General features: G+C 40.7%; 4 protein-coding genes across 12 annotated transcripts; 2 read left to right on the top strand and 2 right to left on the bottom strand.

Annotated features, from left to right (window-relative positions):
• Nucleotides 1-1,640: 1,640 nt before the first annotated feature.
• Nucleotides 1,641-13,447, top strand: ift70 (intraflagellar transport 70). 2 transcript variants are annotated; one of them, XM_027002795.3, is made up of 19 exons: nt 1,642-1,837; nt 2,045-2,110; nt 2,903-3,112; nt 5,997-6,053; nt 6,235-6,370; nt 6,624-6,728; nt 6,900-7,028; nt 7,225-7,274; nt 8,453-8,605; nt 8,794-8,859; nt 9,248-9,301; nt 9,421-9,486; nt 9,806-9,882; nt 10,016-10,226; nt 10,636-10,707; nt 10,819-10,922; nt 11,097-11,175; nt 12,013-12,142; nt 12,723-13,447. In XM_027002795.3, the coding sequence occupies exons 1-19, from the start codon at nt 1,784-1,786 to the stop codon at nt 12,857-12,859; spliced, it is 1,956 nt and encodes a 651-aa protein (XP_026858596.2). In that variant the 5' UTR covers nt 1,642-1,783; the 3' UTR covers nt 12,860-13,447. The 2 variants fall into 2 exon arrangements, with proteins under 2 accessions (XP_026858598.2, XP_026858596.2); XM_027002797.3 differs by lacking the exon at nt 5,997-6,053 and having other exon boundaries at nt 1,641-1,837.
• On the bottom strand, nt 13,223-16,092 carry c3h16orf89 (chromosome 3 C16orf89 homolog). 2 transcript variants are annotated; one of them, XM_035531881.2, is made up of 8 exons: nt 15,786-16,092; nt 14,901-15,053; nt 14,640-14,790; nt 14,438-14,555; nt 14,112-14,274; nt 13,912-14,016; nt 13,697-13,774; nt 13,223-13,605 (listed from the first exon to the last, which is right to left on the bottom strand). In XM_035531881.2, exons 1-8 carry the CDS (start codon nt 15,952-15,954, stop codon nt 13,502-13,504), a joined length of 1,041 nt encoding a protein of 346 aa, XP_035387774.1. In that variant the 5' UTR covers nt 15,955-16,092; the 3' UTR covers nt 13,223-13,501. The 2 variants fall into 2 exon arrangements, with proteins under 2 accessions (XP_035387774.1, XP_035387770.1); XM_035531877.2 differs by having other exon boundaries at nt 14,112-14,313.
• On the top strand, nt 16,041-22,778 carry alg1 (ALG1 chitobiosyldiphosphodolichol beta-mannosyltransferase). 5 transcript variants are annotated; one of them, XR_014122721.1, is made up of 14 exons: nt 16,805-17,100; nt 17,372-17,449; nt 17,568-17,671; nt 17,757-17,905; nt 17,992-18,081; nt 18,238-18,348; nt 18,572-18,693; nt 18,780-18,818; nt 18,953-19,012; nt 19,093-19,203; nt 19,431-19,545; nt 21,147-21,222; nt 21,310-21,507; nt 22,646-22,778. XR_014122721.1 is itself a non-coding variant. In XM_081710923.1 (13 exons), exons 1-13 carry the CDS (start codon nt 16,145-16,147, stop codon nt 21,445-21,447), a joined length of 1,224 nt encoding a protein of 407 aa, XP_081567049.1. In that variant the 5' UTR covers nt 16,041-16,144; the 3' UTR covers nt 21,448-21,894. The 5 variants fall into 5 exon arrangements, 3 of the variants coding, with proteins under 3 accessions (XP_081567049.1, XP_026858600.1, XP_026858601.1); XR_014122720.1 differs by lacking the exon at nt 22,646-22,778 and adding an exon at nt 21,834-21,894; XM_081710923.1 differs by lacking the exons at nt 16,805-17,100; nt 22,646-22,778 and adding an exon at nt 16,041-16,175 and having other exon boundaries at nt 21,310-21,894.
• Nucleotides 21,620-24,026, bottom strand: eef2kmt (eukaryotic elongation factor 2 lysine methyltransferase). 3 transcript variants are annotated; one of them, XM_027002803.3, is made up of 8 exons: nt 23,520-24,026; nt 23,343-23,402; nt 23,188-23,268; nt 23,011-23,112; nt 22,679-22,812; nt 22,138-22,304; nt 21,879-22,028; nt 21,620-21,765 (listed from the first exon to the last, which is right to left on the bottom strand). In XM_027002803.3, the coding sequence occupies exons 1-8, from the start codon at nt 23,697-23,699 to the stop codon at nt 21,665-21,667; spliced, it is 975 nt and encodes a 324-aa protein (XP_026858604.2). In that variant the 5' UTR covers nt 23,700-24,026; the 3' UTR covers nt 21,620-21,664. The 3 variants fall into 3 exon arrangements, with proteins under 3 accessions (XP_026858604.2, XP_026858602.2, XP_026858603.2); XM_027002801.3 differs by having other exon boundaries at nt 22,138-22,388; nt 23,520-24,018; XM_027002802.3 differs by lacking the exon at nt 23,188-23,268 and having other exon boundaries at nt 22,138-22,388; nt 23,520-24,017.
• Nucleotides 24,027-24,465: the final 439 nt, after the last annotated feature.

Below are 24,465 nucleotides of genomic sequence, written 5' to 3' on the forward strand. Positions count from 1 at the left end.
AATGTGTGATGGTGCTCACCCCGACAGTAGCCTCTGTCAGGCAGTGGTGACGTTGCACAAGGCTTTTGTTTATGTGTGGTACTCTAATTACACATACTGCGGTGTTCCCTGGAGCTTACTGAAGAATCGTTCTGCGCCAGAGCTCTCTTTGTGGGCAAAGAAGTTCCGGAGTTCTCCCAGGAAGGATGGATGGTTCTCTGATGCTCACTGGGGATGTGAGGAATTCTACTATCCTCCGCCAGGTGACCTAATATGGCAAAATGTTCTCCATACCCCAGGCTCCAGTGGTGCGGTGCTCTTCATGTCCCAGGCCTGGTGGGTGCTGTGCCCACTGCATCCCAACACACCTCCCCCTTTGATTTGACACTGCCACATAGTTCTGCTTGGTGGGGAGTACTGGGATGGTGCCCAACCCCTATCCACCCACCACGCCAGTAGCCTTCATCAAGCAGTGGTGACGTTGCATGTGGCTTTTGTTGATTTGTTGCCACGCCCCTCTCAGGTGGTGTCATCTCACCTCATTCTCCACACTAACTCTGTGTTATATAATGTTGTGTTCTGTATGAGCCTTTTGTGTTTGGAGACCATTTGTCAGTCATTGATGTTAAGTTGTCTTGTTTGTTCCTGTTAGTGCACCTTTTATGTTCAAACCTGGCTGTTTGAGGGTGCAATGCAGTATTTTTCCTGTTCCTAGAATTGTTCTTTTCTGGACGGAGATTGATGTCATTCCTGGGATCTGTTGGAGCCACTCTTCCAGCTTAGGCCTCACAGCTCTAAGTGCCCCCATCACAACAACCTTGGTGTTAACCTTCCACATTCTTTCTGTTTGCTTATTCAGACCCTGGTACTTTTCCAACTTTTCATATTCTTTAATTTGGATGTTTCCATTACTTTGGACTGCTACATCTATTACCACTACTGCTTGCTATCTACTATCACAATGTCTAGCTGGTTCACCACTACTTGTTTATCTGTGTAAACCTCTTATGGTCTTTTTATGGATTTTTACAGGCTATGCATTTGAGCATTCATCTGCATGACTCTGAATCATGTATTTATTTTATTTTTATTTTTATTTTTTTTTGGATTTGATACAACTCTTGGGTTGGTCTGTCTGGTCTTGGACCCTGGTAGACAACTGTATTTTTCAGTAGCTGGTGCTTTGAGACTTGTCTTGAGACTGTTGTTTCCTTTCCCCTTTTGAAAAGTTCACATACATGCACATTTATGCCCATTCAGCTTGGTGCATAGTGTTCATGACAGGAGGTTCCATGTTGTGGCGTTCTATTGCCAACTAGTGCTTGTCCCCTGTTGAGGTCTTTCATGATGGTGCTTGTTCTTGTATTAGCCAGTTTGGATAAAATACAGAAGCTAACATCTGGTTGCTCTACTAGGAGGCCATACAGAGTTGTTTGCAGGGTTTCTTTTACAAGTAAGCATGGATCATTATTTAGCACGTGGCTTCTATCCTGTCAAGCATGACAGCTTTCCAGGCATATACACCTTTATTGGTTTAGGTTATACTCTTGTAATTTTTTTTTCTACAGAATTTTACACCTGTTATTACATTAACATGACACTATAAGACTGAGTATTTCGATATTCGGACTTTTAACATAGATTGAAAATGTCGTTTCCTTGTTCGTCTTGTTGCTAAGATACCAGACCTCGTCTGTAGAGCATGCTTGCTAGTTAAACTAGCTAGCTAGCTAGTTTAGTTTAACTAGCTGGTGAGATTGCTTCCTTTACGGCTTCCTTTGTCCGTCTTTGACGGACACCAGTCATGACATTAACCCCAATTAAGGATGGCGAGTATACCGCCACGGTGTACAAAATGGTAAGCTATTTTGCGTTCAAGCTAACCTGATCTGGCTAGGCTAATTTAGCTAGCTAGGTTACCTAAGTGTAAACAGCGTATGCTGGTCATCTTGGATTAAAAATACTTTTGTGTATGACTTTGCGTCATGCCTTTACGTTTTGCTAAAAGTTGCTTGCTTTATGTGATATCATGCACCGATCTCCGTTGTTGGTTTTATTCATTAAGATCAAAGACGCACGTTATGGAGACGCCATACACATCCTAAGCACTGAACTTCAGAAGCAGATGAAAGTGAGTCGGACACCGCTGGTTTCCACTGCTGTTGTGATCCATTTTACTTGTTAGTTAGACACCTTTATTGGTGGAAGAGCGCACCCCGACCCTGAACGTTGTAGTAATACAAACAATTTAATGAGAAATTGTTCGTCATAACTTCGACTCCAATTATTAAACGTCCGACCCCCAAGGAATGTTGCAGATTTTCATCGGATGCCCCTGGCCTGGACCATAGGCGTCAACCCATATTCCCTGACTAACATAGTATGGGGAATGTTTTCCCATAAACGTGGGTCAATAATCATCTGTCGCACTCAGGTTTCTTTCCTACTTTGTTTTATTGTGTGACGTGCCCAAACAGAGTAATCATCACTAATTGTGCGTGAAAACTGGTCATTGGCGCACACAGTACACCGACAAAAATAATATGCTGTAAACGAGCCAACGGTGTATGGGAAATCGGTGTCATTTTTATGATGCTATATGACGAAATTATGATGATTACTAGATCAATATTTTACAATAAAGAAATTAAAAGTATAAATTGCTGTTTTTGAATACTAGAAATTCACTATCAGTGAATTTATATGGTTTAGAAACTCTAAATATGAAAGTTACTGAAGGTTACCACTCCTGACCTGATGATCAATGCCACTGCACAGTTTATTCTGCTCTAGCATGACACATAAATCTGACAAAGTGCTTGATGAGTTGATAATGAATTAAATCAACCATGTCAGATCTGTGCTCTCCAGATACTGTTCCTGACTGTTACTCCATTCTGTTTGTTTTTGTTTTTTTCTCCAGTCCAGGGCGGCCCTGTCTCTCCTGGGCTATTGCTATTATCACGTTCAGGATTTTAGCAATGCTGCTGAGTGTTATGAGCAGCTAACTCAGCTGCACCCTGAGGTGGAGGACTACAAGCTGTACTATGCTCAGTCGCTCTACGGAGCATGTGCCTTCCAGGATGCAATGAAAGCCACGTTTCTCCTGGACAGCCCTGCAAGTCATTCCAAGGTACTGATATGACACAGCCTACCCCTGCGATAATAAAATGTGGCTAAATAAAATGCAGCTAACCCTCAGTTTACTGGCTTTGTATGTCTAATAACCTGTCTATGTGCTACCTTGTGGTGATGCCCTAATGGTCTTACCTCAAGCAGCATGTATGTCTAAACTTATTTTTCATATGTGTGTGAAGCTGGTTATTGTGGTCACACCTTAAACTGTGTGCACAATTATTAGACAAGAGAGTATTTTTGACAATATCATCATTTTTATGTATATCTTTAAACTCCAAGTTATATAAACTTGATTGCTTATTGGATTTAAGCATATCAGGTGATGTGTATTTGTGTAATGAAGGAGAGTGTGGCCTAAGGAGATCAACACCCTATATCAAGGTGTGCGTAAGTACTGGGCAGCTTCTTTTCCTCAGGAAAAATGAGCCAAAAAGGAGATTTAACTGACTCTGGAAAGTCAAACATTGTGAAAAGTCTTTCAGAGGGATGCAGCACTCTTAAAATTGCTAAGATATTAAGGTGTGATCACAGAACCATCAAACATTTTGTTGCAAATTGTCAACAACTTTCAAGTTTCAAGTTTGGTTTATTTGTCACATACATAGTCTTACACAGTATAACTCGCAGTGAAATGTGTAACAGTGTAACAAGAAATGTGTTGAGAAAAAAAGATGCAAATTAACTGCCAAAGATTTGAGAAGAATCAAATGTGAAGTGACCAGGAACCCGTTATTCCAGAACTGCAACCTACCTGGATTGCCCCGAAGTACAAGGTGCTCAGTACTCAGAGACATGGCCAAGGTGTAACGTTAAGACTGGGCCAAGAAATATCTGAAGACAGAATTTTCAAAGGTTTTATGGACTGATGAGACGAAAGTGACTCTTGACGGACCAGATGGATGTGCCCGTGGCTGGATCAGTAACGGGCACAGAGCTCCACTTCGAGTCAGGCTCCAACAAGGTAGAGATGGGGTACTGCTATGGGCTGGTATTAATAAAGATGAGCTAGTTGGACTTTCGGGTTGAAGATGGACTCAAAATCAACTCCCAAACCTACTGCCAGTTATTAGAAGACACTTTCTTTGATCAGTGGTACAGGAAAGTCTACATCTTTCAAGAAGCCCTTGATTTTTATGCAGGACAATGCTCCATTGCATACATGGAAGTACTCCACTTCGTGCCTAGCCAGTAAAAGCCTTAAAGATGAAAGAATAATGACATGGCTCCATTCCTCACCTACACAAAAATTTGATCGTCAACGGATTAAGAAACTGACAGACTCCTTAAATGGAAGGCTTATGACTGTTATTGAAAAGAACGTTGGCTATATTGGTCATGTTTTTAAATGTCAAATGTTTATTTGTAAATTTTGAGTTGGCAGTTTTATTATTCTCACTTTAACAGATGAAAAGCAAGTGAGATGGGGAAAATTTTCCTTTTTTCAATTAGTTGCATAATAATTCTGCACACTAATAGTTGATCAATAATTATGCACAGAGATATTCTAAGAAAACCAAAACCTCACTTTCTTATATATTCAGGCTTGAGGTTTATTAACATTTTGGATTGACCGAGAGCACTGTACTTGTTCAATAATAAAACGAATCCTCAAAAATACAACTTGCATAATAATTGTGCACACAGTGTAGTATCAAAGCTAACTATAAGAAAGCATTCCATTACACTGAAATAACCTAAACCATTTGGAACTGGATAATTATGATTGAACCACTGCTGTTTGTTTCACCCCAAATAGTAAATACCATAAAATGAAAGCTGTCATTCTGCTCTTAATCCACATAATCATTTGAAATCTGGAGTATGCTGAAGTATGAAACAAAAGACAACAACCACCCGAGCAAGTTGTGTCCTCCCTGGGGCACTAAGCAAAATTTTACTAAAGTGCAAATTTTTTGTACATGCGCAGGCAGACCAAGAGATGCACTGCCTAGCAGGGTTGCCATCTCCAGTGTGGACAAATAAGGGACACTTCCATCTATTTTGTTTAAAGTCAGACAGTCCATGATGGACAACTGGAAAAAATTGTACATTCTGAGCTGTATTCATTACGAGGGACAAGGCTGACTCACTGGTATCCCGTCTTCCAGTCAGAATGACACATTGGCATATTTTTTCGTTTTATGTGGCTTTGTGTCAGAAGTTGTTTTTAAAAACTGCACAAAACCGCAAGTCTCAGTAAGCAACAATGTAGACATCACAGCTTGCCTGTCATTCTCTGTCCCATTCAACTGATAACAGATCATCCTCTCATCAGAGTTGTAAATATTGACACTCCCGTTTGACATGAAGTGGAGGCGGCGCCCTTGTGTCATTAGCAAGGCCCTGTGCAATTTATATAGTGAGCATACAGGGCTGCACTTCTCTGACAACAACAGAGAGCCTGCAGAACATGCTGTTCTCCAGTCCATGTACACGTCTGTGTTTGACACCTGAATGGAACTCCTCAGAATGGCTGAATACCCAATAGTCAGGGTATTCAGTGCATAGTCAGGGTAACCAGTTCATGAGTAAGAACGTGCCTTTCATGAGCAAGAACTACTGTCCTTAGCCAGCATTGTATGTGTTCTGCTCCTCTAGATCTATATTAAACAGCTTATTTTACAATTTCATCAAAAAACACTCCAACACTTTGTGGTTGCTGAGCTCTTATGTGATACTGACATTGACCTCTAAGTACTGTGAATTGGAAATGACTAATAGTTTAGGGAAAGTTTATTTATTTATGTAATTGGACATATCAAGCTTTCCAAATGTAGCTCAAAGAATGTAATTTTGTGAAAATTTTTTTTGTTTGCCAAGTATTAAATAATATAGACAGTTATAAATTTGTTTACATCATTTATTTCTGTTACCACCAGATGATTAAACTTCAAGCGGCTATCAAATACGGAGAAGAAGATTTTCCTGCTGCAATGGCTAGTATATTGTTTCTGTCTCTGTGAGTAGGATGACCTGGTGTGCATGTGGGAACACTGTAGAGGGACCTTTTGTTGGGTGGAGTAGTCTATGTGAAAACCTGCTCACTGCCCACTGGGCACAGCTGGAAGGAAAAATGCTCTTAAGAGAAAGAGAAATCCTTTGATTTGGCTTTTGCAGGCCCTGGTGGAGCAGTTGCCTGCAGATGATCTGGACACTGAGGTGGATCACGGCTGCCTTCTCTACAAGACAGGAGAGTATGAGAAGGCCTGCGCAAAGTTTACAGCCGCTATGCAAGTGCTGGGCTATCAGCCAGGTGAACCAAGACAGGACACACACACACACACACACACATACACACATCCTTGAATGCATAGGGCATAGTGCACATGGAGTGACTGAGTCACAGTTGCTAAGGAAAAAAAGATCACGTTGCCTTGTTGAGCTTGCAGCCTTCAGGGCAGTAATTTTGGTTCTTAAGGATGTATATTTGGTTTGGAGATCTACTCGCCCGACAGGGACGTGTTCTAAAAACACACCACCAAGTCTTGTGTTCCTTCACCTCACAGATCTGGCGTACAACATCGCCCTCTGTCACTACAGCCTCAAGCAGTACGCCGCCGCTCTCAAATACATCGGGGAAATAATCGAGCGTGGAATGAGGGAGCACCCAGGTTTGCACTGCTGAGAACCAAAACAGTACACCAGTGCCTGTTTTGAAAAGTAGCCTGCTCTTTGTTCAGCCATGTGGCTTTCGTTAGTCAGGCAGGTTAGTGCTTGTATATTAAAATATTAGATTTGATATTTTTTAAGCTCTCATTCCCCCCCCCCTGCCTTATACATAGAGCTTGGAGTTGGCATGACGACAGAAGGCATCGAAGTGAAAAGTGTGGGTAACACCCTTGTGCTGCACGAAACAGCACTGATTGAGGCATTTAATTTGAAGGCTGCCATCGAATACCAGCTTAAGAAGTGTAAGTGGCCAGCTACATGTGAGAGTTTTAAAGAATGGAAAAGAGGCATCTTTTCCTACACAAACGCTCGGAGTGAGGCTGTTATTAGGGCTGCTTCTTGTTTGTAGCAGGTCTCTTTGTAAGAAACAGAAAAGGAAAACAAACATTTGATTTGTACTGTTGTTCTGCACCCCCCCCCCCCCCACCATCCCCGCAGACGATGCTGCTCAGGAGGCTCTGACTGATATGCCACCAAGATCAGAGGAGGTACTGGGCTGACCCCATCCTAACCCTTTACACATCATTTCAGGAACGTTTCATGGTGTCCTGCTTCCCACCACACCCATTCATCTCCCGAGCTTGTTTTACACAGCTGTCAGATGAGGCGTTTTTAACCACGGGGCCGGACAAGCTCGCTCTTGTAGGGCATCTGTTTTGTGAACAGATGCGTCCCTTTTTATTGACTAGCCCTTTTTGCTGATCGACTAGCTTTTTGTTCGAAAAGTCCAAGGAGAATAATGGTTAGCTCCTGGACTTTTCAACTTCTCAAACCCTCAGTGGATCCCTTCCTGTAATTCTGCAGTGAAAGTGTCCTCGGCTGATGGGGCTTTAGTCCTGCCTGGGCTGTGTTTAGAATATAGCTGTGAAAATGGAACTCAGTTTGGCCACACCTGCCTGCTGGAATGATGTAGAACTGCAGAAGCACGACTCCACTCCGGCTCCCAGCTGACACCGAATCTATCCAAACAGTGCCCTCAGCTTATGTAAGACCTCATTAAACACACTGGTTGTACCCTGCAGGAAAGGAAAGGAATACTGCGGCTTGTACAGCCAAGTTAGATGGAGGAAGTGTGCCACATTTAACCATTAAGCAAAATGTTTAATTGTTCCAGTTACCCTTAAGCAAATTGAATAGGTTTTTTTTTCTTGTTCTCCTCAGACTATTACTGCACATAATTAGCCTTTGCTTCTTTAAAACAAACAAACAAAAAAAAACCCCATCAATTATTGCATAAATTGTGAAATGTGTTGATTTATTTATTAAATTGCAAAATGTGTTTATTTCTGAGCTATGCTGCATCTTTTGTGTTTTTATTTCTATGTTCTTTTTGTGCAAATGTGCTTCTTGTTTGGCCTTGACTTACTTGGCCTGGGAATTAAAGTAGATGGTGCCCTCTAGTGTTAACCAGTGGTGTGGTTCTTGAATTTGTTTTATTAGCCTAACAGTTACTAATTTTCCTTAGTAAAACAGCATTATCTCATTGAAGCACATTACATTTGGCATTCACAGTAACACTGGAGAATATTTTGTTTTACATTCTGATTTGAGGCTTGATGTATTGTCACCTACTGAAAGGTTTTGAATATGCCTCCATTTTGGAGAGATTGAAGTGGGTCTGATCAGTGGTTGCTGAGTAGCAATAACTGTTGTCTCCTGCACATAGGAACTGGACCCAGTCACCCTACACAACCAGGCCCTTATGAACATGGACACCAAGCCGTCGGAGGGCTTCGAGAAGTTGGCCTTCCTGCTACAGCAGAACCCTTTCCCTCCTGTCACGTTCGGCAACCTCATCCTGCTCTACTGCAAATTTGAGGTGGGCTCGTTGCTCTTGAGAGAAACCTGAGCATGTAGGTTAATAGCTACAAGGCCTGTTTAGAACTGGAACTGTAATAAGTCCAAATCTGGTTTAATATGTGGTGCTGTATTCTCCCTGTTCAGATTTGATTGAGCACTTTGTCATGAGAGTAAATGCAGCATTTCTCTGATGTATTTTTCCTCTAGTACTTTGACCTTGCCGCTGATGTAATGGCTGAAAACGCTCACCTCACATACAAGTTTCTTTCACCAGTAAGATAAACTGCTCTGAGTTCATTCGTTTGGGTCAGACTTGTGCAAGAGTACTTGAAAGGGCATTTGAACTCTCATTTGATATATGTCAGCGTACACTTCCATGCTGGGCTTTTAACTTGCTTTTTTGTTATTATTTCTTCAAGGTTGATCATTCTGTCTTTATCAGTCTATCGTCTATTTTATAAAAATAGAAGCATTCCTAATTAAATGAAGAATAGGTCATAATCACATCACATTGTCATAACATGGCCATATTGCTCGGTTTGAAAGCGCATTTTTGTAATCACTGATTAAGTGTAAAATTACATTTTTATCATCACTGATTAAATGTAAGATTCCTTCTTGTTCGACTTGTATGTCTAATTGGATGCTCCAATGTCTACAGTACTTGTATGAGTTCCTGGATGCATTGCTGACAAGCCAGACAGCTCCAGAGGAGGTAATAGTCTTAGGTGTACTCATAGTTTCTGTTTGAGCTGAGCTGGAACATCATCACGTCTGTTGCCGATGCAATACTTTAGTACTTTGAATAAGGTGTTTCTATGTCTTATCATATAGGCTTTTCGCAAGCTGGATGAAATGGCTGGGAGACTGACTGAGCAGTTACGCAAGGTTACCAAACAGGTTATGATTCCCCACTTGCCTTTGACATGTGACTGTGAAAGCACCTGTATTTTGTTTTTCAGTTTTTCACTGAATTTATCCAGCATAGCACTCACTTTTTGGCTTGCTATAAACAAGCATAACATGTATGATGCACATAATATATTAATAATTATAAATAAAAATAAAAACAGTAGCAGTATGTTTTCCTAAACTAACTGGCAAACCTTACACCCTGAATATTTTTATTTGGTTTTGAGTTTTGAGAGAGGAGGAGATTGCTCAGTGTGAATTAACCATATGATTCAGAAACACTAAAGCTTCATCTTTGCCCTGGAAGGTACAAGACTCACGTCGTGCACGAGACGACGAAGGGCTAAAAAAGTCTGTTGAAGACTATGATCAACTGCTGGAGGAGTAGGCCAACATTTTAATGCTAAAGTTTTTATACCATGTTTCACTTTAAGTGAAACAACTGGTGTTTTATAGGAATAGCAGTAGAGTTTCCTTTAATATGAACTACATTTTTTCCACTTGTTAATTTTTTAAGGTACATTCCTGTGCTGATGGTGCAGGCTAAGATCTACTGGAACCGAGAGAATTACAACATGGTGGAAAAGATCTTCCGCAAGTCAGTGGAGTTCTGCAATGAGCATGACATGTGGAAGCTCAACGTTGCACATGTGCTTTTCATGCAAGAGAACAAATACAAGGAGGCCATTGGATTCTATGAGCCAATTGTGAAGAAGCATTACGACAACGTAAGCACTGCGTGATTGAAACAGTATAGATCATTTACATTTGTTCTTACATTTGTTCTTAATCGTTAGTAGTTACATTTTGATTTGCAGCTAATTACACTAAACAGGAATAAGGCTCGTTAAAAGCAAGACTAGGCATGCTGCTCAAAATGAAAAATCTGTTTTTTGTTTGTTTGTCTTGCTCTTGCTAGCTGGAACAGTGTAACATTCAAGAGTGTCCCTGCAAAAGAAAGCCTTCGGTAAAATGTGTGGCACTTTTTAAGTGTAGTCTCGGAGTCGTACTGCGTGAATGCATGCGACTTTTTTCAGTGTGGTGATTGAAGCCTGCTGATTGGCCTCGTGCGCAGTTTCGCTCATACTCTGAGCCCTGGCCTTCGGCCAATAAAGTGGCCTCTCTTTTCCCCTGCAGATCCTCAACGTGAGCGCCATTGTCCTGGCCAATCTGTGCGTGTCCTACATCATGACCAGCCAAAACGAGGAGGTAAGAACAACCTGTAATATGAAGGCGGCGGCCATTTCAGGTGTTTAGCACGCGAGTCTCACGTGGGTTTACAGTGTCCTGCGTGACTCATGGTTGCGTACGTGTCTGAAGGCAGAGCAGCTGATGAGGAAAATAGAGAAAGAAGAGGAGCAGATCTCCTACAACGACCCAGACAAGAAAGTGTTTCACCTGTGCATCGTTAACCTTGTGATTGGGTATGTACCTGATGCTAATGCTTGTCTTTCTGACACGTTCCCCTAATGATTTTGCTGTGGGAAGTGTCATCTTGTGCCTATCTGAACTGCTGTTGGGCATGTCTGTAGCAGTTTGTTCAGTTTTTTTCAGATTATGGTTTTTCATATCCTAAAACCATGTTCTTGTGCTTGCAGGACCTTGTATTGTGCTAAAGGGAACTATGACTTTGGCATTTCCCGCGTGATTAAAAGCCTGGAGCCTTACAATAAAAAGGTGTTGCATGTTTTGCCTTTTTTCTTTGCAATTGCTCTGAGCAATTTGGACCAGAGTCTAGAACATTTAGAGGCACCTCGGTATCCCCAGTCACACGACCTCCATGAAGACGCAGCTTGGACCATCGCCGATCAAATCCAGCAGTACGAAACCTTGCTGCTACGCAGATGTTATTTTTGCTGTACTAATATTGAGGCGCACGCTACCATATGCAGCTGAGCAAACACAGTCCTCTCGGGAGCCCAGCATTCTCACCCTCCTGTGAGCAGAGTCCTGCTGGGACACACAGAGGAGGGGCTAGCTACTGCACCCTCTCATCTTGTTCCCTCTTTCGCACTACCCTCTTTTTAGTTAGTTAGCTACATGATGTCTGTTAGCAGCCAAGATATTAGCTGAATATTAAACTGAAGCTCTTTTCTTTTGGGTTCTTCATTTACAAGTGGAAGCAGAATCACAGTGTCCAGAGATTTTCTTAATGGTAAAAGCATTAGGACTGTTTAAGAGCCTAAGTATGGCTACTTGCGTGATCCACCGAGGTGTATTGTGTTGATGGGTACGTTTGGCTTACAACCCTTATCAACAAGGCCCACTTTGACTTAATAGGGTCCATTTGTTGTTGTGGAGGTGAGTTCATTAGTGAAATCATGTGGTGGCCACTGGCATCAGATAAGAACCTGCAGTATTCCGTTCAGCCTCTAAAGGGCTTGATTTTGACAGCAGGCTAAACTGTGCAGTTCGGTAGACCTCTAGATTTGGAGTAGGACTGCCGGAGCCGTGGAGAGTTCGGTACCAGTTTTAGAGGGCAAGGTATTGACGCAAAGTGCCGTATCATTTCAGCTCGGTACAGACACGTGGTTCTACATCAAGAGATGCTTCCTTTCCCTGCTGGAAAACATGGCCAAGCACATGATCATGCTGAGGGATTCGGTGGTGCAGGACTGCGTCCAGTTCCTGGAACACTGCGAGTGTAAGTATCTCCGCCACCATTATACAGCCGAGCTGGTACTGCTTCCTGTTTCTATTCCAAAACTCGTTCATCAGAATTCACCTGTGAATGTTCTTAATGGGCAGATTGGGTAAAACATCAAAAGCCATCTCACCTTCCTCAATGAATGGCCACAGAGTTGATTTCTGATCAGTTTGACGAATGAATCAGTTGGCTGGGTCATTGGCTAAAATGTTTATATTTTGTATACTCAGATAATGATCTTTGTTCTCGGTTTAAATTTGGTTGAATTTTAAGTTAACTTGTCCTTTAAATTAACTTGTTATTTCCCTCAACACTCGCAAAAAAATCATCATACATCTTTAAATACAAAATAACTTTACCATTATAAATACTTACATCAGGTCTGACAGTTGGCTGATCACCACGGCATAACAGTCAATTTATGTAACATATTCCAACAGATTACCATCTGATTGTTCATTGTTAGTGGGTTATTCAGTCGGGGATAAAGTGCTCAGTTTTCAGTGCTGAGATGTTAATTAAATTTAAGGCTGCTCTTCTCAGTGGGGCCAATTACTTTTCTCTTGCCTTCCCAAAGTGTACGGTAGGGACGTGCCCGCCGTCATCGAACAGCCCCTGGAGGAGGAGCGCATGCACATCGGCAAGAACACGGTCACGTATGAAGCCCGCATGCTAAAGGCCCTCTTTTATGAGGTCATCGGATGGAACGAATAGCATCAACAGCTATTCTTCAAACCTTTAAAATGTTAGTACTGATACAAAAAAGGCATTATTCTGGTCACCTCTGAATATGACAATTTTTCTGATTGGCGTTCTTTAGAATCCTATAATGCAGCTGGAACATGTGTGACTGTCATGCAATCTGATGTGATGACTTGGAGCAAAGTTTTTAAGTAGTATAATGTTCTGCTAGTCAGATATGGTTAAATAACTTGGTTATTGGTTATTAGCCAAAATCCTGGATATTCCTATTGCTTTCCATGCAGCTTGGAGGGCATCCTGTTACTGGAATGCATTCATTCATTCATTCATTATTAAGAATAGTAGTCATTTATTCATTCATTCATAAGAATGCTCTTTGGGACATTATGCACCCAGAGGCCTTTATTAATCCAAACACAAACCTAGTTTAACTGAGTACCAACCTTATGTGAACTACATTTAAGCATTAATTTTGTAAGTATAATTATCAGTGAAATGGTGATATTTTACCAAAAATGTTGCTTCCATTTAATATACTATTTAAAAATGTACAGGTTGTTTTTCTTTTTTTCTTCTATGGAATAAATACATATTAATGAAGGTATTGGTTTGTAATTGTTTTGTAAAGAGGTCCATAGCCATACTGTTGGAGAGTTAGATCAGGGGTCTCTTTGTAATGTCTTGCTCAGCCAGGTAGAAGTTGAGATAACCACCCAGTGCACTCATTGCAACCCCTGTCATGTGACTTGAGCAGCCATCTGCAAAAGGAAAATGTATTACACTTTAGTGTTAATAACTTTGTATAACACAGCATTATCGCAGTGTGAACCATCTAAATGTGAAGATAACCTTTTAAAGTTTTTTCTCTTCTTTTCACTCGTTTGTGAGGTGTATCCAAAAATTCCTCAAACATTTCTGAGTAGTCTTCTGTGAGAAACCCAGAAACATGACACTGATGCAGTGAAATGTGAAAGACCATGTGGGTGAGACTGTTCTGCTGTGCTGCTAAGAGGCGGTGGCATAATTTAGAATATGACCCAAATAGTACCAGTTAACATTCTTACCATCTTTCCCAAAGCAACCCAGATTTTTGTCTTGCCATGCCAGAATATGCTGTAACCAGTCTGGTTTATAAAAGTCAGAGAAACCAGCCAAACCACATAAAAGAACTGCAAAGAAGGAGAAGATTTTTTTTTTGCGAATCGACATAATTATAAACACTGTACACTATAGGGTAGCACATGACAAAGAAAATTCTACTAACTGTTTTCTATGAATATATCTTGTATTTGAGCAGAGAAACCATTGCTGACAATCTCCTGATTGCCCTTCATCATGTTTGAACAGTATATCCTCTGATAGTGTTCCACAGTAATGTTGATGCGAGACAGCCTCATGTCCCCCTTCAGCATCCTGGAACACCCTTTCTGAGAGGACACAAGTGTTAGCCAGGGAATGACTGATACCTGTCTAGGCAAAATACAAACAACAACAAAATCTCTAAAATATACGACCGTTTCTTCCCTCAAGCCAAAGCCACATATTTAGCATATATTTAGTTTTCTCTGTATTAAAAATAAAGCAACTTACCATTTTCCCAATCATGAAGTACAGTAGCTGGTGAGACAGTGAATAGTGCGGACATCCAAAACGTGTCATTGTGTCTCTGCAAGACTTTGTCACGATGCATGGTGTCCCGTTGTCTTTCCTACAGTTAGAAATAAAATATAGTAACATTTAACCCCTTTCATGAATGGTTATGTTTATGCTTGCATGTTTGTGTTCTTCGTACCATGTTCCTAGAAGCAGTGTCATGCATTTGTCACCCTGCTGCTCATCATAACACTCTGCGCTTCTTGTTGAGGAGTACACAAGAGTGGGATCCGTGAAGCTCCATTCACGAGGCAAAGACCAAAATGACGTGTCCAAGATGGGCTCAAACTCTGGCAAAGACATACTGGTTATGATTTTTTTTCTTGTGTTTGTGTGTGTAAATGTGTGTGCCCATGTGTCTGTGTCTGTGCTGGCGTATGTGTGTGTCTTGTTAAATCACCTTTGTAATATTTGGGGTCTGTCTCCTGAAGAGAGGTGATCGCATGAGACAAGCTTCTGTCCAGTTTTTTAACTAAAGACACTGCTATGGAGCGCTGAAAGAGGCTGAGGAAGTCTGAATTTGGCCAGGACCTCGTGGCTTCCTGTAACTGTGCTGTTTTTGTAAGCAAAAAAAAAAAAAAAGACTTAAGTGCAGTGAATATATGTATATATGCACTGTATATATGTGTGTGTGTATATATATATATATATATATATATATATATATATATATATATATATATATATATATATATATAATATATTATTCAATATATATATATTATTCAATTACCTTGTAACATAAAAACTGTAAATGTTATTCTACAAAATGGATCTGTACATTCTGTACATTGTGTACATATATATACACAACCATATACATTGTACATTGTGTATATAATCATAATATACATATATTGTACATACATTGTTAATATATTTTGTACATATATAGAATATATATATTTATGCATATATATATTTCACATATATAGAATATCTATATTTCTCTATGCACCCCTGTTTTCTTTTTCCTCAGTTTGGACAGAGCACTCTCAACGATTTCACTGCGAGTTATACTGTGTATGACTATGTAAGTGACAAATAAACCGAACTTGAACTTGAACTTGAACTTCAAAAATGACATGCATACATGTCATAGGAACTGTAGCCTGTGCATAATGCACAGTTTCTGTGTAATGAATGTCTAACCGAAGTATCGTTTTTCCTTTGCCACTAAATATGTTTGATATAAAAAAAAAAACCTGTAAGATTTATTTTCCAAAATTCGAAATTCGATCTTTGTGCCATTTCAAAAGATGTCCCAATAAAATAAAGATCTTACCCTTCAGAATCATATAACCAACTACGCCATCCAGATTGATATTCTTGCACTGCTTTTCAAAGAAAGTCACTCCTTTCGATAAACTCTCCAGTATGTCATCAATAATCTCTTGGCGCGACGAGTGGATTGCTGATGAGAGAATAAGGAGCATCAAAGTCGGGCGCAACATCTTTTTTTTTATGTTTAGCAACTAAACTGCAAAAGGATCGATCCGAGACCTGAGAGACTTTTCTTAATTATTATTACATGTGGACGCGCAAATGTGGACAAGCAGTCTGTCGTATGGAAATCATCACTTGGTTCGCGTCTTGACAGATGTAGTATAACGGGCGGAACGTTCCGCCCCGGCGCCGCGAGGTATGGTAGGGAGCGAGGGTTACAGTGACGTAGGTGAGTTATTACATATTTGTATAATTCTACCTCTTATAATAAAGATAATAATACAGCTCGCACACAAAATATGTGAGCTGCCTCTCGGCTGTAACACGCGAGAGCAATATTGTTGTGCAACTGTGTACGTGTTATGAAATCATGGCATTAAAAAAACACAATGTAGGTCCAAAAAAATAAAACTCATGTATTTGAGAGGATGTCACTCGTGTGGTGTCATGTGTCACATTTATTTTAAACTGATGGAGATAAATTGTATTAGCTCAGGGGTGCCCACGTCCTGTTGATCTATCGCCCTGCGGAGTTTAGTTCCAGCCCTAATCCAGCATACTGTTGTCTGATATTAAAATATTACTGAACGGTGTTCTTACCAGGATAAACCGTGATAGATTAGGGTTTAAACTAAACTCTGCAGAGCGGAGTGGCTTGGATTATAAACTATCTATCTGACAAATTCCCAATCATTAAATGTTTGTACGTATTCATTTGATTTAATGTGTTTACTTAACTTGAATTGTACGTAAATATTCATTTATCTTATCCTCATTTTGAATACTCGCTGCTAGTTAACGTCACCTTTGAATAAAATTGAAGCGGCCCCTTTAAATATCTTGCCCCGTTTTCGACCACATCGGCAGCAGGAAAACAATAATGGCGGACGCCAATGCCGCAGTGCTGTTTGTGACAGTGGCGCTGGTTATGGTGGGACTGCTGTCTGGACTAAGCCTGTTATGGGCTCTGCTGCCAGTCGCGGTCGTACTGTTCATTTTTATAGTGGCGCGAAGCTTGAAAGGTCGCGATGAGTTTGCTCACCTGAACGTTTGCGTGCTGGTGTTGGGAGACATAGGACGCAGTCCGCGCATGCAGTACCACGCTCTCTCTTTCAGCAGACATGGGTACAATGTCACCTTTATAGGATTTCTCGGTAAATAACTTGTCTATTTTTGATCGCATGCACCTATCGCCATATTCCTCTGTGCGGTAGGCTAGACAGAGGGACAAACTGCAGGCACGTTTCAAAAGTATTCTAAATAGTATCTGAAACAGTTCCTACAGCTTTGAGCTTCGCACCAAGCACATTCCTCTCTGCTTAGTTACACTACTGAATAGTCTTGCATGATATTTTATTTACCGTTCCTCAAAACAAAAGAAAACTACCATATTCATGCCTCACTGGCAATACCTCACCCTTATAGGTACCAAACCCCATCGAGACATTCTTGAAGATGACAGAATAGACATCATTCCAATTTCTGAACTTAAGAGTCTCCAAGGTAATGCAGTGTGTTACGTTTTCATTAGTATTCCAAACTGCAATGAGTACAGCAAAACAATTTAAACACTTTATCCTGTGTAGGTCTGTTAAAGCACAGTCTGCCTTTTCTCTTTCAGTTGGCCCTAAAATCTTTGTATATGTCTCCAAGGTGATATGTCAGTCTCTGCAGCTGTTTTACGTTTTAATGCAGCTAGAGGACCAGGCTTATATTCTTTTGCAGGTATTACACCTTAAATATTGTGTAGAAAAAGTAATTTATGTTTCTTACATTGCTTGCGAGAACAAATATTTTTGTTATCTCCTAGAATCCTCCTGGACTACCAAGTATTGCTGTAACATGGCTAGTGAGTCGAATCATTGGGGCGCAGTTTGTGATAGACTGGCACAATTATGGTTACTCCATTATGGCCCTCACTCATGGGGAGAGGCATCCAATCGTTAAAGCTGCAAAATGGTAAGAATAGCCAGCACTTGGGGTTAGTAAGAGGAAGGGGTTAAATAAAACATGGCAATACCCACAGTGTCCTTTTTTTTTGCCAGGTATGAGAAATTTTTTGGCCGTTTGTCTGATCACAACCTGTGTGTCACCAATGCCATGAGACACGACCTTCTCAAGAACTGGAACATAAAGTAAGAATTGTTTTTGAAGTAAATTAGAGTGGAAGCATGTTGTGATGTATGTAATGTTTCATGGTCAAAATGGTAATCACACACTGCTTTAACAGGGACTCTTTGAAGTCTTCCAGTACAAAAACCAAACTGCTCAGTATCCCATTGTTCTCCTAGGGCAACGACTCTGTATGACAAGCCACCTATGATATTTAGAGAAACACCTCTGAAGGTTCGACACGAGTTGTTCGCTAGAATGGCCAGTGCTTACCCACCGTTCAAGGCTTGGTGAGTTATATTTCAGGTTCTTTGTAGAGCATTGAGCATTGCTTTGTGTGTAGTATCCAGTTTAACATGTCCCCTGAAAGGACATTTTATCAAGAATTCTTTATTGTGATAAAGAATAGTTTATAAATACATTTTATCACAGTATGTCTTTACTAAGGCATGAATGGATAAATGAAGCTCCTCTTCCTAAGGAAATTACATAATCTATTTGTCATTGCCACAGTTCTGAGATCAGTAAGGAAAACACTGACCTGACTGCATTTACGGAGCGCAACACCAAAACGGAAGAAGTGTCACTGGCTGCTGGGCGACCTGCCATGCTCCTCAGTAGTACCAGCTGGACTGGTCAGTGCTATAAACATCAATTAGTGTTAACTTACTCTACAGTTATACTCTTATAAGCATTCCTCATTTATTTTTTCCCCCAACAGAGGATGAGGACTTCTCAATTCTTTTAAAGGCACTTGAAGGTTAACACTGATATGTATTTCACTTTAAACGTTATGTGTTTAATTGACATCAATTAACTATATGCCTTTGTAGTGCATCAAAATGTTTAAAATGCCAAATTCACAAATGTACTTTCATTTACAATTTCTAACAGATTATGAAGGGATTGCGAAAGAGAGCCAATGTCTTCCATCACTGGTGTGCGTCATCACAGGTATCTATTATAGATAGAAATATACATTACGTAGTAATGTTGGATTGTATTCAAGTTTAACATTTCCTTTATACCTTCAGGCAAAGGTCCTCAGAAGGAATATTACAAAAAGATAATTGACTCCAAGGACTTTACACATGTGAGGATCTGCACTCCATGGCTGGAAGCAGAGGACTATCCAGTTCTATTGGGTAAGAGCACAATCACAGCATACCCTGCACACTTTGGTCAGGTGAACAACTAGACTGTAGATTGTCTGGCTCAGTGTGGTGTGTAAGTAGTGGTAACAATGTAATATTGTAGTAATTGCACTAGGTAATAGTGTGGTGTTCTGTGTACAGGTTCTGCTGACCTCGGGGTCTGAGTTTGTATGGCTCTCTCTGATATGTCAGGTAATAGTGTAGTGTTCTGTTTACAGGTTCTGCTGACCTCGGGGTCTGCTTGCACAAGTCCTCCAGTGGTCTTGACCTTCCAATGAAGGTGGTCGACATGTTTGGCTGTTGTCTTCCTGTCTGTGCCATAAACTTCCAATGGTGAGTCACACTCCTTCAGGCTCACTTATGCTGGACTACAGCCACTTATTTAAACTTTTTTTTTTTTTTTTTTTAATCTTTTTATTAGTTTATTTTAGTATGTTGTTTTGTCAGGGACTATGCATGAAATAAATTAATCTCAGAAGAGATACTTTGCACTATATTTAGCTAATTAAGTAATTTCTATCTGCAAGTCCCTGGGCTGGTAAACATATGACTAATACTAAAACACAGGAAATACAATATATATATTGCAAAAGCAAAATCTAAAAAAACCCCACAATATCAATTAAATGTTAAGCTCACACCCACAACTTTCTCTCCTAACCTGCCCAATGACAGACTAGGAGCTCAACCACTGCTGCCTATTCAATACACATAACCCTAACGAGAAAGGACAGATAAGTCTGATTACATTAATGCAAACATGATTTTTTAAATAATATTTTTTGTTTAATAAAAGGTCAAATCCTTGAGCAGTGTCCCACTGTTTCATAGCACTTAATGAAAAAGCAGATTGTGCAAATGTAGTAGCTTGTGCAGGAATACAACACTACCCCCTAATGACAGAAAGTGGTAGCTTGTGCAGGAATACTACACTGCCCCCTAATGACAGAAAGTGGTAGCTTGTGCAGGAATACTACACTGCCCCCTAATGACAGAAAGTGGTAGCTTGTGCAGGAATACTACACTGCCCCCTAATGACAGAAAGTGGTAGCTTGTGCAGGAATACTACACTGCCCCCTAATGACAGAAAGTGGTAGCTTGTGCAGGAATACTACACTGCCCCCTAATGACAGAAAGTGGTAGCTTGTGCAGGAATACTACACTGCCCCCTAATGACAGAAAGTGGTAGCTTGTGCAGGAATACTACACTGCCCCCTAATGACAGAAAGTGGTAGCTTGTGCAGGAATACTACACTGCCCCCTAATGACAGAAAGTGGTAGCTTGTGCAGGAATACTACACTGCCCTGTGACCCTGTAGCCCTGCTCTGATTCTCAGAGGAGAACAAAGCTCTTCAGGTCATGGGGATGCAGTAGTATTGATCATTTTAAACACTTAAGTAAGGGGTCAAAATTCAAAATATTGTATTGAGAGAGTATTTGAAATAACAGCATTCTGATTGTCAAATAGTTTTTTGTTTTAAATCCAAATTGCATGGGATGTTTATAGTCCTCCAGAATCAAGCTGCTGAGTGTATACCATCTCGCTGCTTTTTCAAAGGCTTTAGAAAATACTAATTGGCATGTAATTACTTTCTTACTGTCTTATCACCTGATTATGAACAGGTATGTGCTGGGGAATATGTACTGATGAATGGACTTATTTATAATACAAGTTATTTCGAGATTTTTTGAGAAATAGCAGGTCAATTCCAAAGCTGTCCTTTGATTTAGTGTCCAGTTCCGTCCAGTGGCATAGTGCAAAATTCTGGGGCCCCAAAGAGGCAGGGTGGAGACCCCGCAGTGTGTGTCCTGTGTGCCCCTCCCCTAGGCCAGTGCTTCTGTGATTTTTTTAGAATGTGGGGAAGATGCATCTGTGATGCAATTGATAAGTCATAATTCAAGTTGGGAGTATTCATGTCTCTTGTCTTCTAAGCTTGGACGAGCTGGTGAAGCATGAGGAGAACGGGCTGGTCTTCGGAGACTCGTCTGAGCTGGTCGAGCAGCTGAAGGTAGGGGATCTCAGAGACCAGGCTACACACTCATCCACACCCCTCACTCAGACTGACTCCAGGTCTGTGTTCATCACTGTTCTCCAGATGCTCCTCTGCGACTTCCCTAATGAACACGGAAAGCTGAGCCACTTCCGGAAGAACCTGAGAGAGGGCAGGCAACAGCGCTGGGACGAAAACTGGGACCTCAACGTGCTGCCTCTGTTCAAGGAGCACTGTGACTGAGCAGCAGCGGAGTGAACCAACTCGCCTCCAACAGGGGGTTCGGGCAGGGATTTGTACAGGGTAAATGAGCACTACATGTTCGAATGCCCCTCTTTTGGGTCATCTGCATTCCAGCAATTACAATGGATAAGACTTGAACATAAGAGCAAAAAGCACACTGTCCATGTAAATATAATGTAAATAAATACTTTATTACAATAGGATTTTGACAGCTTTGTCAACAGTGTACCTTGATCATTTCTATGGAGACGATTCTGTTGTATGGGAAGACTTGTGTGACAGGATGTGTAATGACGATGTGTTTCAATCCAGCCTTTTCTGTATGTGAGGAAATAAGGTTTGCTTTTCATTTACTATTTTGATGAATATCTGTTCCAATATTACAGGTACATTTTGTGTGGATGAAGTGACTGCAATGACATTAAACTCACCCAATTCATTCTTAAAGCAGTTGTATGTCTCTGGGTTGCGTATGGTAGAGGCAATGTATACTTCAGGATGTCTTTGCTGACCCTTGCACTTAAGAAGCTCTGCCAACAGTCTCACTAGACAGCCAATTATATCAGGATCATAGACCACATCTGATTTAAAAAACAAAACAAAACACCAACATTGAGGTAAATGACCGTGTTAAGCCATTAGTGATGCAGTAGATCTCACAAAAGTGAGTTCACTTAGGTTGTCACCTACCTGCTGCTATGATGGTATCTGCCCCGATTCTTCGCAACTGGTCCTTTTTCACATTCTGCCAGTCCACTTCCTCCGTAAGCACTGATACACCTGGGCTGCCCTGTTCAGTCAGGCCGTTGCGTGTAATGTTGTTCCTCAGCCTTTCCAGAACGCTTTGATGGCAGTCACTGAAGACGTATTTGGTGGGCTTACATACCCGACACACCACTATGCCAGTGAGCCCCACCCCACTGCCCAACTCTAGCACAGTCCTGTGGTCAGGGCAGCAACAAGAAGAACTATATGTTCCTCCATACTGTAATGGGCACCATTACATACAGAATGTAACGTATAAGCACAGAAGATTATTTGACTGTTACCATAGTACCATACATAGTGTAAATCCATTCTGTTTACATTCATGGTTTTAAAAGGTAATGTCTACTTAAGACTCAACTCAGAGGTTTGATTTCTCTCATTCATAAGCATGTTATACTCATCTACTCAAAAAAGGTTTTATTTTGAGCAGGTTGGACTCCATCCCATCTACATTCTGTGGTACCTGCCAGTGAAGATGTCCGGGTGTTCGAGGGCCCACTCAGCCAGATGGAGAGCGGCTTCCCAGGTGACCAGTCCCGTGGTTCCCTCTGAGATGACTGCCACGTTCTCTTCTAGACCCACTGGCTCCCCTGAGGGCTAACGAGAATTAGCTCTACCTACTGAGGTGTCAACCATTACGGTTTTTGATCGAGGTCTTGTTTCCCTAAACACAAAGAGTTTTTCTATGATTTGCTCAATTGCAGAGGATGTATAAAGTCCCCAAGTTTTAACTGTTGTACTGCAATTATAACAGGAAACTCGGTCTGGAAATGCGTGCAGATAAATGTACTTTACCAGTAGATAGGATTTATAGCACACGGTCTCTTCCTTGGCACCAATAACATCACCCAGGGCGTCATACAGCTCATCCAAAGGCTCTGAAGCATACAGCTCATGCTAAAAAAGAAAGATGGGACCAATCACTTGTCAGTAAGTCATCTCAGTATGACAGACAGACAGATGCATACATACCCTTTTTATTAATTCTGAGAGGAAGAGTTTTCTGTATTTCACCGATGGGGGATTTTGTCGACAGATAGGATGTAGGCAAGTCTGTAAAAATATATGTCTTTAAATAGGCTATAGAATAAATTCTACTCATTAGCATAGCTAGCTTGCTAACTTACCTTTCTCAAAATGTCCAAAATGACTTCCGACGGTGAGTTCTGGAGCGCTCTTTCTAGGGCCTAAAACATGTTTCGGTGATGAAATATTTAAGTAACTCCTGAATGTATAGCTAGTCCACTGAGTTGTAGGGAAATCTGAATAGTGGTTAGAGAAGCTTTCCTGTACTAAACACTTACATCCCATGGAAACGATGACATACGACACATGGCGAAGAATAATAACTGGAAGTTAGATGGGACATCATGACTGTTTGTTCCGTTCTTATCATGAAGACAGCGTAGTCTGGAGTGGGGCATTTTTCTTTTTTTAATAAGAAGTTTCTGGACCAAACGATAAGGCGGAGAATCCGCAGACATATACAGTATGTAAACTGAGCATACCACGTGTGCATTTCGTCGTTTAAACCATCGGACAAAATATTACTTTACTGTAGCCCCACCTACTGGTCTGGCTGTACTGTGTAATCCCATATCTACGGTAGCATGTATGTATTATATGTGTAATACATTATAGTTTAGATCATTTTATATGATTTGTTTAAACTTTGTTTATAACAGTGAAAATGATATTGGGCTGACTGTTAAATAATATAATAATTTATAATTCAACCTACAGGGCAACATTACATTACATTTTATTATCAGTTTCCTGATAATTAGTTGTGACTAATTATTTACCAACATCCATGGTGCAGCAGGGCTGCCATGAGTGTAGGTTTGTATAGGTTACAGTCTCTTATAATAATCTGTTAAGGTGTTAGGTAATATAGGTAATCTGTATTGTTTTAAATAGCATCTTTTAAATTCTGTGAGTAAAGTATTGTATTGCACACTATTGGAATGCCTCATCCACGAGTTTCCAACTTGAGAGACTCTCACATAGAGAAAAAAATGTCATTGGCATTGCTAACTTTGAGCAAAATGCGGTTTTTTAATTCTAGAATAAATGTTTTATTTTTGTACAAAGTGTGTGTGTGTGTGTGTGTGTGTGTGTGTGTGTGTGTGTGTGTGTGAGAGAGAGAGACAGAGAGAGAGAGAGAGAGAGAGAGAGAGAGAGAGAGAGCGAGAGCGAGCAAAATTTGGTCTGGTCTCTCAACTCAGAACGTGTAGGGGAGACATGGGT

The sequence above is a fragment of the Electrophorus electricus genome, chromosome 3 (assembly GCF_041902795.1).
Source record: "Electrophorus electricus isolate QZ-2024a chromosome 3, ASM4190279v1, whole genome shotgun sequence".
NCBI lineage: Eukaryota > Metazoa > Chordata > Actinopteri > Gymnotiformes > Gymnotidae > Electrophorus > Electrophorus electricus.